General features: G+C 41.2%; 1 protein-coding gene across 4 annotated transcripts in view; it reads right to left on the reverse strand.

Annotated features, from left to right (window-relative positions):
- The window catches only part of LOC148847546 (alpha/beta-Hydrolases superfamily protein), a 102119-nt gene that overhangs the window by 73343 nt on the left and 14353 nt on the right, over positions 1–14423 (reverse strand). For all 4 annotated transcript variants that reach the window (XM_088948908.1, XM_088948910.1, XM_088948911.1 and 1 more), the window contains one exon: positions 13329–13379. In XM_088948908.1, the coding sequence (XP_088805034.1) occupies positions 13329–13379 (51 nt within the window). The remainder of the gene's footprint in view (positions 1–13328; positions 13380–14423) is intronic.

Below are 14423 nucleotides of genomic sequence, written 5' to 3' on the forward strand. Positions count from 1 at the left end.
CCCTTAATGTTGCCAGAGCCTATGAACTAAAGTGTGAGGTGAACAGCCTTAAACAAGGAGAGAAGCCAGTTTCTGTCTACTTCTCTACCTTGAAATCCTTGTAGCATGAGATTGACCATCTAGAGACCCTTGAATGGGAGAGTCCCAAAGATGCACAGACTCACAGAAAGCAAGTCGAGACGAATAGGGTATTTGAGTTTCTGGCTGGTTTGAATTCCGAATAGGACATTGTGCGACAACAGATATTGACAAGAGATAGTGTGACCCTTTCTCAAGCATACTCCCTGGTGCATAGTGAAGAGACCAGGAGGTAAGTCATGATGCAGCCTCAACCCCCTTTCCCAACCCTGAAGCTATTAAACCTAAGCCAGGGGGTGATCCAGAAAAGGACCGGAAGAAGGAAGATAAACGGGATCTGATATGTGAACATTGCAAGAAACCCAAGCACACAAAAGATACTTGTTGGAAGCTACATCCTCACTTGGTCCCAGCAAAACTAAGAAATAAGAAGGGTAATGCTCATGTGGCCGTGAACACTGATTCAGCATCCTCATCAGGCACATCCCTAGAGACTTTAGCCGTTGTTCGGGCTGCCCTCATACAGTTGGAAAAGGAAGTTGGGAGTTCAGCTCAGCCATCTCAGTCACCATCAGCTCCTACCACATCTGCATTTGCACATTCAGGTACTCGAGCCTCAGCCTACCATGCTTCGGCTCCAGGTAATATTGACCACTACTAGGTAATAGATTCAGGTGCATCCGACCATATGACTAGCTTGCCATCATTGTTCACTTCTTATCACTTGTCCTCTGGCCGAGATAGAGTATCCATTGTTGATGTCTCTCTTGTTCCCATTTCGAGCAAGGGGGACATCAAACTATCGGATACTATCAATTTATCTTCTGTCTTGCATGTTCCTAAGCTTGATACTAACCTGCTTTCAGTTAGTAGTATTACCAAACACATGAACTGTTCAGTAACCTTTTTCCCTGACCGATGTGTTTTTCAGGACTTGGAGACGAGGAAAGTGATTCGGACTGGCCGTGAGACGAACGGGATCTATCTGCTTGGAGAGAGTTCTCGTCAGGAGGAGTCAGTGGATAAGAAGTCTTTTGTTTCCTAGTCTGTGAGTCCGGTTATGCTTTGGCATAACCGATTAGGTCATTTGTCTTTTAAGTCTTTGAAGAGTCTGTTTCCTGCATTATTTGAGTCTGTTGAGTTATCAAAGTTGAGGTGTGAGAGTTGTGAGTTTGTCAAACATTGTAGAACCTCTTATTCTTTAAGTAATAAAATAAGTAATTCCTATTTTGATATTGTGCATACTGATGTTTGGGGGCCATATCATATCTCTTCTATGGGTGGGTACAGATATTTTCTACTGTTTGTTGATGACCATACCCGCTTTTCTTGGGTCTATCTTATACGTTCTCGGGATGAGATTCCTACTCTGAACCAAAACTTCTATCAGATGATTCTCACTCAGTTTGGGGCCAAAATCAAAGTTCTTAGATCTGATAATGCAAAGGAATACTTTGCTCAGCCATTGACCTTCTACCTTCTTAGCCATGGAGTTATTCACCAGAGCACTTGCCCTTATACACCACAGCAGAACGGCGTTGCCGAAAGGAAGAATAGGCATATCTTGGAGGTGGCTAGAAGCATTATGTTTACCTCCAATGTACCTATTCGCTTCTGGGGTGATACTATCCTCACGGCAGTTTATCTCATTAATCGAGTTCCTTCCCAGGTTCTTGATATGAAAACCCCTTTTCCCTTCTATACCCAGACGAGGAGTTGTTCATTGTTTCCCTTAAAACCTTTGGTTGTACCTGTTTCGTTCAGCTTCTCGGGCCTCATCATTCCAAGTTTGAACCCCAAATGCATTTTCCTCGGTTATGCACAAACTCAAAAGGGTTATTGTTGCTATGATCCGGTTTTAGGGAAAAGGTTTGTCTCCATGGATGTCACCTTCTTTGAGGAGACACCCTATTATCCTAGGATTACTCCTCAGGGGGAGAGCAGTGAGAGTGGGGCTGTTTTGAGTTTCTTTCCTCAGAGGGAGAGCAGTGAGAGTGGAAGTGGGGCTGGTGGAAGTGGGGTTGTTTTGAGTGGGGCTGTTCCTTTACCTATTCCACTGGATAATGAAGGTTGTAGTAGTGAGGGTGGTCAGAGGGAGCAGGAGTTGAGAGTCTATCACAGGCAATGCAGGCAGGTTGATCCTAGTCAACGGCAGTCCCGGCCAGCTCGAGTTCCTTCTGCGGCTCCAGATCCAGAGCCTACTGAGACACCTCCCACTATTGCCACTTCCCCTCTTGTTGATGACCTTGATCTCCCTATTGCCATTCGCAAAGAGAAACGACATTGCACCACTTCTACAGCTCACACCATCTCACAGTTCCTATCCTATGATCGTCTATCTCCATCTTACTGCTCCTATCTCACTTCCATTGCCAATGTCCCCATTCCAAGAACAGTGCAAGAAGCCTTATCAGTTCCAGAATGGAAAGATGCAATGCAAGTCGAAATGGATGCCTTGTTGAAGCATAACACTTGGGCACTGGTTGACCCACCAAAAGGAAAGAAACCGGTGGGATGCAAATGGGTGTTCACTGTGAAGCATAATGTTGATGGCTCTATTGAAAGGTACAAAGCCCGGTTGGTCGCAAAGGGGTTCACTCAAACTTATGGTATAGACTACTTGGAGACCTTTGCCCCAGTAGCCAAGATGACCACCATCCGAGTTCTGTTATCCCTTGCAGCAAATCATTCTTGGCCCTTGTTCCAGATGGATGTTAAAAATGTCTTTCTGAACGGAGACTTACAGAAAGAGGTCTACATGCAGTTGCCTCCTGGATTCTATGATACAGAGACAGATAAAAAGGTTTGTCGACTGAACAAGGCATTGTATGGTTTGAAGCAGTCACCTAGAGTCTGGTTTGATAGGTTCAGATTAGCCCTTGGAAAGTTTGGTTATGTACAGACCCAGTCAGATCATACACTATTCATCAAGAGGGTGGAGTCCTCTCTGACACTACTTGCGGTATCTGTTGATGATATTGTGGTGACAGGAAATGACAGCCATGAGATTGAGTCCCTCAAACAGCTCCTTCATCAAGAGTTTGAGGTGAAAGATCTTGGTGCACTACAGTACTTTTTGGGTATTGAGATTGCTAGATCCAAGCAGGGGATTTTTATCTCTCAGAGAAAATATGTTCTAGATCTGTTGGCGGAAACTGGAAAGTTGGGTGTTAAGCCTGCTGATACACCCATTGAACAAAATCACAAGATTAGTGTAGAGGGCGGGGAGCCTCTTGAAGACAAAGTTATGTTCCAACAGTTGGTTGGAAAGCTCCTAAATCTCTGCCTCACTCGGCCAGATATCAATTATGCAGTTAGTGTTGTTAGCCAGTACATGCACTCCCCTAGAACTTCTCATCTTCTTGCGGCAGAGAAAATATTAGCATACTTGAAGAGATGCCCGGGTAGAGGTATACTGCTCAAGAACAATAATCACATGAGGGTAGAGGTCTATACAGATGCTGATTGGGCTGGGAGTGTTGATGACAGAAGGTCTACCTCTGGATATTGTGCCCTTGTGGGAGGTAACCTTGTCTCTTGGAGGAGTAAGAAGCAGAGTGTTGTTTCCCGCTCCACTGCTGAAGCGGAATACAGGTCAATGGCTAACGGAGTGGCTGAAATCTTATGGCTGAGGTCACTACTTGAAGAGTTCGGTATTGACTATGAAAAGCCCTTAATGTTGTATTGTGATAATCAGGCAGCTATTAATATAGCCCACAACCCAGTGCAGCATGACAGAACTAAACATATCGAAGTTGATCGACATTTTGTGCGAGAGAGGGTCACATCACAAGAAGTGTCTTCCGTACATCACATCTAATATGCAACTCGCGGATATCCTCACCAAGGCTGTACCAAGGAAGAAGTTAGAGACAGACCTATCCAAGTTGGGAATGATAGATATCTACTCCCGACTTGAGAGGGAGTGTAGAGAACACTGATGTGGGCCCCACAGAAGTGGTCCCCACTGTGTTCGTAAGATAGCATGTGTAGTTATTTGTTTCAGTTATAGTAGTGTCAGTTTGGATCGGTTTGTTAATTCAGTAATTATTTATTTCAGTTTTTATTTACTTTATTTATCATGTAAGTACCAAGGGCAGATCTGTCCTTTCCATTATGTACTGAACATAACCTATAAATAATAAGAGAGTGGCGGCAGCAGATCAGTAAGAATCTGTCCCTCCTTTCAACCCCTTTTGTTCTCCTGTATCTCTTCTATTCCTTCTCCTTTCTCTCACTTTTCTTCTGTTTTGTAAACCTAAAACCTATTAGGATTCAATACTGATTACAGTCTTGATCTTCTACTCTCTTCTTTTCATTTTTTCCTTTCTCCTTCCTTCCTTTCTTTCTTTCTTTTTCTTCTTTCTTTTTTCTTTCTCAGCCGACATCTCTTCTCCACTCAAGTTCTTCTTTCATATAAAATATTTGCCCTAACCCTTATATACAAACCGTCCGGACCGTTTGACCCGGACGGTCGAACCGCTGACCCATAAACCGGTACCTAGAACGGTTCCATTTCCGGGTTGGTTTCTGAAACCTTGGTTTGACCTGATGTTTAAGGAGTTCCATAGGGAGAGAAGGTTGGAGAAAATGGCTAATGCCACTTTTTCATCTCAGGTTTCAGAGGAGGAGGATGCTATGGAGTTGAAGAATTTCAGACCAATAAGCTTAATCAGTAGTCCTTACAAATTATCAGCCAAGGTATTACCAAAGAGGCTCAGAAAAAGTGTTGCATGAGGTAGTGGGAGAAACCCAGATGGCTTTTGTGGAATGTAGACAGATTTTGAATGGTGTTCTAGTGGCAAATGAATGTATTGATCCTAGGCTGAGGAGTGAAAGAGCAGGTTTGGTTTGTAAGATAGACATTGAGAAGGCCTATGACCATGTAGAATGGGGATTTTTAGAAGAAATTCAAAGGTTAACGGGATCTGGAGAGAAGTGGAGAAGCTGGATGTTTGCTTGTGTATCGGTTTCCTTCTCAATTCTTCTACGAAATTTTTCAAGCTTCAAGGGGGTTGAGACAGGGAAATCCAATTTCTCCCATGCTTTTTGTATTGGTTATGGAGATGCTGAATATGCTGTTGGAGAAAAGTGTTGAGTTGTGTCTGATAGACGGTTTCAAGGTGGGTAGAGATGGTCCTTGTACCTCTCATGTGCAGTATGTAGATGATACTTTGATTTCCTAGATGCCTCAGTCGAGCAGGTTTTAAATTTGAGAGAAATTCTGGCCAACTTTGAACTGTTAACAGATCTAAAGTGAATCTGTCCAAGAGTGTGATGATTGAAATTGGGGAAGGTGGAAGGGAAGTATTAGTAGAATGTGCTGAAGCCTTTGAATGAAGAATGGGGGTGCTTCCATTTACTTATCTGGGGCTTCTGATTGGAGGAGCTTCAAACTCAAGTGTGGTTTAGAATACAATTGTGAAGAGGATTGAAAAAACATTGGATGGTTGGAAAGCTAAATATCTTTATTTAGTGGAAGAATAACTATAACTAGAAGTGTTCTCTCAAACTTACCAACTTATTACATGTCCTTACTGAAGATGCCATCATGGGTGGCTGAAAGAGTGGAGAAGCTTCAGAGGGATTTCTTATGGAAGGGTGTGGAAGGGGGGGGGCGGGGCGGGGTAAGAAGTTTCACCTGGTAAATTGGGTGAAAGTATGCAGGCCATAGGAGAGGGGAGGTTTGGGGTTTAGAAGAACGAAGGTTTTCAATAAAGGATTTGGTGGGGAAGTGGTTATGGAGGCTTGGTTTGGGGAGGGAGAAAATTTCACTTTGGAGAAGGGTGGTGGTGGGGAAATATGGGGTGGTGAGGTTTGGGTGGGAGTCAAGGGAGGTGAGGGCTTCTTATGGGGTGGGGGCATCAACTGGTTTGGTGCCCAAACTTCAGAAGACCTTTGTTGGATAGAGAGGTTGAAGAATGTATTACAGTATTGGAGAAATTGGAGGAGGTGAAAGTTCAGTCCAGTCAGGGGATGAACTATGGTGGAAAGAATGCTCAAATGGGAAGTTTACTGCAAAGTCTTGTTATATTTCTCTTTGTAGGGATCTTTCATATTCAAGTCATGCTGTTGGTGTGTGGGGAAATCCAGTCCCTCCCAGGGTTGAAGCATTTGCGTGGCTTGTGGCCGTGGATAGTATCTTGATTGTGGATCATCTTAAATCTAGGGGTTTCAATATGGCTAATTTGTGCTTCCTGTGCAAAGAAGAGGAAAATGTTAGCCATTTATTTTTCTCATGCAAGATCTCTGGCTTCTTGTGGAGGTTGTTTGCTGCCATGTTCAGAGTAAGATACTTTCATCCAGCTTCTACTGCTGAGATCTTTTCTTCGTGGCCAAAGATAAGAGGAAGCAAGAAAGCAAAGGTGATTTGGAGCTGCATTCCATTTGCAATCTGCTTGAATGTATAGAAGGAAAGAAACAGAAGACTTTTTTAAGATAAATTGCAGAGTTTGGATAAAATTGTGGAGGCTGTCAGCAAATCTGTTGCAAATTGGGTGTTAATATTACCAGAATTTGGACAAATCACAAGGATCATGGGGATAAGCTTGGGGAAGTTCTGAGGTTTCAATTTTGTAATGTGGAAAAATTATGTTGAATGCTTTTTGTAGTTTTTTTGTTGATGTATGTGGTGATACCTTATCACCTATCAGGTTGTATGTTTTCTTTCTGTTGAGTGGGCCGATTTATGTTTAGTTTGTTTTCTTTTAAATTAAGAAGTTGTTGGGCCTTGGGCCCATTAGTTTTTACTTTTAAAAGAATTGTAAGTACTTAGTTTGAGTTGCCGCCCTACTAAGGACATCTTTGTAATATCTCATATTTAAGTTAATTATAAATAGAATGAGGGGCTGGCGGCTAGGGTTATGTATCACTATCCTAGTTGACCTTCTTCTCCTTTTCTTCCCTTTCCTCTGTCTATTGCTGAAACCCCCAACTTTCTCCTTTTCCTTTCACAAGAAGCTTGGCCAAATCAGCACATAAGGCTTTCTACTTGGTACCAGAGCAGGTTGAAGGTTCTTGAAGAGATTCACTCCTGCAACCCTAGATCGGCCGACTGCATGGAGATTTAAGAGGCTGATCGAAGCTCTCAGGTAAACCCAGTTTTGTTGGACTCTTCAATTTTGACAAAGGTAATGGTGCCCTAATTTTTTAGGGTTCCTTTGGGTTTTTTGTAAGGAGCGATTCAAGCTCCATGTGGTTTGGAGGCTTCCAGAGAGGGCGGTTGCTTTTTCTCTCTCTTCTCCCATCCCACAGAAAAGGAATCTTTCGTGGGAAGAAAGTCCAGGACACTGAAGGAGTGTCGTTGGTTCCAGAAGGTATTTTGTTTGTTCTTGCTGCATTTTTTTGTTGTTTTCTGTACCTCTTTTGAGAAACATGGAGGGACACAGAGTTGAATATAAGCCCGGGAATGAAATGGGACCAATGGGAGGAGGTGCTAGAAACCCCTTCGGAGCTGGGACCATTACTACGGTTAGGTTGGATGGTACAAACTACTTGGAATGGTCCCAATCTGCAAAGATGGCCACTGGGGCTCGTGAAAAATTGGGGTATATTACTGGTGAAGAGGTGAAACCCAAAACTAGCAACTCCCGGTGGGTGTAGGAAAATTATATGGTAATGACATGGTTGTGTAATTCTATGTTGCCACATATAAGTAAAAATTTTTTATGGGCAAACACTACTAAGGAGATATGGGATGGGGTTGCAGAAACCTATTCACAAAGGGAGAATGTTGCTAGGGCTTATCAACTGAGAAATCAAATTATTGCCACAAGCCAGGGAGATAGATCTATTGCAGCCTATTTTTCAGTCCTTAAGACCCTGTGGCAGGAGATCGACCATCTAGAGACCTTTGCTTGGGAAACCATCAAGGATGCAGCTACCTATCAAAGACATTTAGAGAAGTATAGGGTGTTTGAATTCCTTGCAGGCCTTAACCCTGAGTATGACAATGCACGACAGCATCTTCTTTCTAGGGACAGTGTCACTCTCTCCCAAGCATATGCCTTTGTGTCAGGAGAGGAGTGCAGGAGGGATGTAATGATGAAAAATCTCAGTTCTGATCAGTCTGCTATGGTAAGTGTTGTGAAATCTAAACAGAATGGCAATGAAAACAAAAAGGAAGACAAAAGGGACTTGGTCTATGACTATTGTAAGAAGCCTAAGCATACAAGAGATACTTGTTGGAAGCTTCACCCACATCTAGTGTGACCAGATTGAAGAATAAGAAAGGAAATGCGCACATGGCAGTTACTGGTGATACTCCGGCCCCCCTACTACAGCTGCTTTGGAGTCCATTGCAGCTGCTGCAGTAAGGGTCGAGCTTGAGAGGTTTGGGTTACTTCTGAATCAGAGGGATACAGCTAGTTCCAGTTCAGCCGTAGGCGGACAACAAGGTACAAGTAGCACAGGTGGAGCTCACTCTACCTCCTTTGCCCACATAGTTCACATGTCACTACAAACTATGTTTCTGCTTCAAGTAAGGAGAGATCTCCTTGGATTATAGACTCTGGAGCCTCAGAACATATGACCCATTGTTCCACTATTTTCTCCTCTCATCAGCTCTGTTCTGGCAGAGATAGGGTCTCTACAGCTGATGGATCCCATGTTCCTATTGCTGGGAAGGGATCTATCAAGATTAATGATTCTATTTGTTTACCCTCTATCCTCCATGTTCCTAGATTGAGCACTAATTTGTTATCTGTTAGTAGTTTGACTAAAAATCTGAACTACTCAGTAATTTTTTTTCCTTGACGTTGTATTTTGCAGGATCTGGATTCAAAGAGGACAATTAGGAGTGGTCGTGAAGTGAATGGAATCTACCTCCTGGATGTTCCTCCTCTTCACCAAAGCCATCGTGTTTGTAGAGACGGTGAGACAAAATCTGTGGGTCAGATTATGCTTTGGCACAATCGTCTGGGTCATTTATCATTTTCTTCTTTGAGTTGTTTGTTTCCAAAACTGTTTGAGTTTGTGAGTCTGTCAAGTTTGAAGTGTGAGGATTGTGAACTTGGAAAGCATTGTAGACACTCTTTTAAACCTAGTAATAAAAGATGTTCTTCTCCCTTTGATGTTATTCATTCGGATGTGTGGGGTCCTTATCATATTCCCTCTATGGGCGGCTATCACTATTTTCTCCTGTTTGTGGATGATTTCTCTCGATATTCTTGGATTTACCTGATGAAATCACGTGATGAAGTACCATCATTGGTGAGGCAATTCCACCAGATAGTACTAACACAGTTTGGGACGAGAATAAAGATGTTCAGATCTGACAATGCTAGGGAATATTTTGAGAGACATCTTACCTCATATCTGTTGGAGTATGGTGTTGTCCATCAAAGTAGTTGCTCCTATAGTCCACAGCAGAATGGTGTTGCAGAGAGGAAGAACAGACACATCATTGAGACGACAAGAAGCATGATGATCACAGCCACAATTCCGGTTCGTTTTTGGGGTGATGCAGTTCTCACGGCAGCATATCTGATTAACAGGGTGCCTTCTCGTGTACTCGGATTCAGCACTCCATTCAGCCTTCTTTTTCCTCAGAGGGAGATGTTTCATATTCCTCTAAGGGTGTTTGGATGTGTCTGCTTTGCGCATATTCTTGGCCCTTACCGTTCAAGCTTGATCTCAAGGCAAAGAAATGTGTTTTCCTTGGATATGCAAAGAACCAGAAAGGGTACCGCTGCTATGATCCAGTCTCTGGGAACCGGTATGTTACCATGGATGTTACCTTTTTTGAATCTATGTACTACTTCTGAAAGGATCCTTCTCAAGGGGAGTGTTTTGAGGAAGTAAGTCAGCAGTCTATCCCTCTCCCAGTTCCAGTCCTTGTGTCTACTCCTATGCTTGACCACCACACGATGTCACCCACCTTGCCACCTCCTTTGCGTTCCATTTCATAGCATTACTCACGACAGAGATTCCATAAAGCGGTTGATTCCACTATAGCAGAACTCACACCACTTCCTATCGATCCCTTGGAGACTCCAGATTCGACTGATACGGATTCAAGTATTCCTCTTGATCCCACTACTATTTCAGTTCCCATTGATCCTATTGACACTGTTACAGATAACCTTGATCTCCCTATTGCTCTTAGAAAAGGGAAGAGAAAGTGCATTGCTCATTGTATCTCACAGTACCTATCCTACAATGGACTTTCTCCTTCCTACCGTGCTTCTCTCTTCTCTTGATTCAGTATCTATACCCAAGGGTGTTAGTGAGGCTCTCTCCAAACCTGAGTGGAAGACAGCTATGTAGGAAGAGATGGAGGCTTTGATTAAGAATCAGACATGGGAGATTGTGGACCTACCAAAAAGCAAGGAGACAGTTGGATGCAGATGGGTTTACACAGTAAAGTATAAGGCAGATGGAAGTATAGAGAGGTACAAGGCAAGACTTGTTGCAAAAGGGTACACACAGACCTATGGCATTGATTATCTAGAGACATTTGCGCCAGTTGCAAAGATGACCTCTGTTCAGATACTCCTTTCTCTTGTTGCCTCATACTCTTGTCCCTTGTTTCAACTGGATGTAAAGAATGCTTTCCTAAATGGGGATCTGCAAGAAGAGGTGTATATGGACCTTCCAGATGGTTTTTATGATAATGTTGAAAATGGAAATGTATGCAAGCTGAAGAAGTCACTATATGGCTTGAAACAATCTCCCAGAGCTTGGTTTGACAGATTCAGAAAGGCCCTGATTGTTTTTAGCTATACTCAAACTCAATCTAATCACACCTTGTTTGTGAAGCGAAGGGGATCTTTGGTGTCAATCCTAATTGTTTATGTGGATGACATTGTTGTCACTGGGAATTATCTGAGTGAGATTGATAGTCTGAAGAGGAACCTGCATAAGGAATTTGAAATTAAGGATCTTAGAGAACTAAGATACTTCTTAGTATGTCTTGGACCTTCTCCAAGAGACAGGGAAGCTTGGAACCAAGGCAGCTAGCACCCCCATTGATCAGAACCATAGAACCAGTGCATCAAAAGGTGAACCAGTAAAGGACCTTGGGAGATACCAAAGACTTGTGGGTCGGCTACTATACTTGTGTATGACAAGACCGGACATCTCCTATGCAGTAAGTGTAGTGAGTCAATACATGCATGCTCCACGAGACCAGCACTAGAAGGCAGTTGACAGGATCCTTGCTTATTTGAAGGGACATCCAGGCAGAGGCATAGTGTGCACCCTGGTTGGGGGTAACCTAGTCTCATGGAAGAGTAAAAAACAAACAGTTGTGGCAAGATCAAGTACAGAAGCGGAATATAGGGCCATGGCACATGGAGTTTCAAAACTTCTCTGGATCCGTTCTCTGTTAGAAGAAATCGGTGTACAGGCAGAAGAACCTATGATGCTATATTGCGATAACCAAGCAGCAATCAATATTGCCTATAATCCAGTCCAGCATGACCGAATTAAGCACATTGAAGTAGATAGACAAATTATCAGAGAAAGGGTAACTTCTAAAGAAATTTGTCTTCCATACATTTCTTCTTATCTGCAGCTTGTTGATGTTCTCACAAAAGGTGTTGCGAAGAATAAGCTGGAACATGATCTACTCAAGTTGGGAATGTGTGACATCTATTCCCAACTTGAGGGGGAGTGTTGAGTGGGCCGATTTATGTTTAGTTTGTTTTCTTTTAAATTAAGAAGTTGTTGGGCCTTGGGCCCATTAGTTTTTATTTTTAAAAGAATTGTAAGTACTTAGTTTGAGTTGCCGCCCTACTAAGGGCATCTTTGTAATATCTCACATTTAAGTTAATTATAAATAGAATGAGGGGCTGGCGGCTAGGGTTATGTATCACTATCCTAGTTGACCTTCTTCTCCTTTTCTTCCCTTTCCCCTGTCTATTGCTGAAACCCCCAACTTTCTCCTTTTCCTTTCACAAGAAGCTTGGCCAAATCAGCACATAAGGCTTTCTACTCTTTCTTTTAATAAAATTTTATTTTTACCTTCAAAAAAATCTAAAAAATTCAATAAAGTTTTCTAGAAACATAGAATTAGTTAATAAACCTTCAAGAGGTCATTAGAAGAAATATAATTGCACATTTAAGGATCAAAGCCATAGCAAAGAATATATAAATCAAATAGGAAAAATTAAGAGACTCTAATAGGTATCTTTCTGCATCTCCCTTTTGGTCTTTAACCATCTTCTCTTCTTTATATATGTCAAGTATTTGCCATTTTAACTTTTGTCTTTATTCTTATTATATATTGATTAGATTGAGAATACAATTTGGAAGTATATGCATTTTTTCTTTTTCTTTTGAATTATAGTGACTTAGTAAGTGAATCATATCAAAAGTAGTAAGCCAATTATCTAATCACCAATTCCCCATTGGTTCTTTTAGGAAAATATGTTTAAAAAAATATGATGGTTTTAATGAAATATTGAAAATTTTTAATAATATTCTAAAATTTAAATTTTAAATTTTAAATATCTAGTCTATCAATCAAATCTGAAATATCGCTGACATGTTGGCAAAATATCAGGGATATTTGAGAAACAAAAGATTCTCAGGAAATTTTGTATTGCTGCCTAGCAATGGTGATATTTTGGAGATATATCACCAATATTGTGAACCATGATCCAAGCATATCGTATGATATGTATTAGTTAGTAGATTTTCGAGATGGTAGAAGAGTGATGGTAATATGGAATTGAAGAACCTCTGAAGACAAGGAGTGGAAGCTGGGCATTACAGGTGGGTCATAGGCAATCTGCTATAGTGTTGGCCTTGTTCATTGAAGGTGGTTCTAGAAGATAGATTTTGGAGGTGGTGGGGTTTCAAATGCATGTGATGGAGATTTAGATTGGATCTCTTTTTGTTCTGTTTCTGTTGTTAGGTGTTGTCTTAACACCTATCTGGGATGTACTTTTTATTTTTTCAAGGAATTTTGATTTTACTTGTCAAAAAAATACATATCAGTTTTCAGGGTCACCAATATGTGAAATGCTTGGAGGTAGAGGTTGGTTTAATGCATTGAAGTAGTAATGATGATGTTAATGTGTCTATCTGTAAATTGTCAAACTCAAGCATCTTGATACTTTGAACATTGGAGGCAACCAAACAAATACTCCAAAGACTTTCTCCACTACAGCATACATGCTCACACTCAAGAGCTATCCAAGTTGATAAATATCAAAATATTCTAGCATAGCAGTTGGAATAAGGAACAATGAGAAAAGTCATACCAAATACCATAAGAAAATTGCAGTAAACAGAAATATTCCTACCAATAATAGAGGAATTTCCGCATATTGAAGCTCATTCTTGATGAAGTCAACCTGCGATGTTGAGATTTAGCTTATAATTTGCACTAAATATAAAGTAAATCAATTGAACACAAACTTATTAACTTAGGATCCTCAATGAGAAGATAAAATATAAGAAATATGAGGAAAAACATAAACAGTAAATCATGCCCCGTTTATATTTCAATAAAGTGATTAGTGACTTCTAATTAAATAGCATGGATGACACTTTTTACATAAACTACATCATTAGCATTCCCTTCATATTATTCAACAGTTTTACCAAATGAATGCTACTCAATTAGGTAGAAAAGTGAATGTTTTCTGCTCAAATAATGTATGAAAGTGCTTTGAGGGAAGCCTAAACTCCTTTCTCATGAAAAAGAGGTAACTCATCAAATACCTTGTACACACACCCCTCAACAGAATGGACTCTTGATGCAAGTAACTTAAGTTTGTTGCTAGGATTAAGGTGTATTACATGCTGCATTCCTTATCAACCATATGCTATCCAGGGTACTACACTTCAAGTCCTCTTCTAAGGGCCTGTTTGGTTCATTGCCAAGTTCTGCCATGCCGTCATTTCTTACTGGAAAGAGAATTTGATTCTAACAAGAAATAGGATGGAACAAAACAGTTTGGAAGAAATAAAAAATGTTGTTTGGTTCAATTTAACAAGAAACAAAAATTCTTATTAGAATAAAAAAATTTTGAGAAATGCATTTGGTTCAAAATTTGAACATTATTGGTGGGCCCTACATAAGAATCTGTGGGCTCCGCATATGTGAGACATGTCACCACATTTCTCCCAAATTTGAACACGTGAGAAATTTTTATAAAAGATTTGGTTGGCCCCACATATGTGGGGCATGTCACCACATTTCTTTCAAATTTGAGCATACATGAGAAATTTTTATAAAAATAACCAGCGGGTCCCACATGGAGATGGAGATCTGCTATCCAATGTTTCCTCTTTATTAGACTGAATAGGCATTCCCAATTTAAAAGGTGTGGGAGGCGTGCCTCCAAGCGAGGCACTCCCAAAACGCCCTGAGGCATATGCCAGAGGAGCTGACA

The sequence above is a fragment of the Nelumbo lutea genome, chromosome 6 (genome assembly GCF_056320005.1).
Source record: "Nelumbo lutea isolate HS-2025 chromosome 6, American lotus-T2T, whole genome shotgun sequence".
NCBI classification, from domain to species: domain Eukaryota; kingdom Viridiplantae; phylum Streptophyta; class Magnoliopsida; order Proteales; family Nelumbonaceae; genus Nelumbo; species Nelumbo lutea.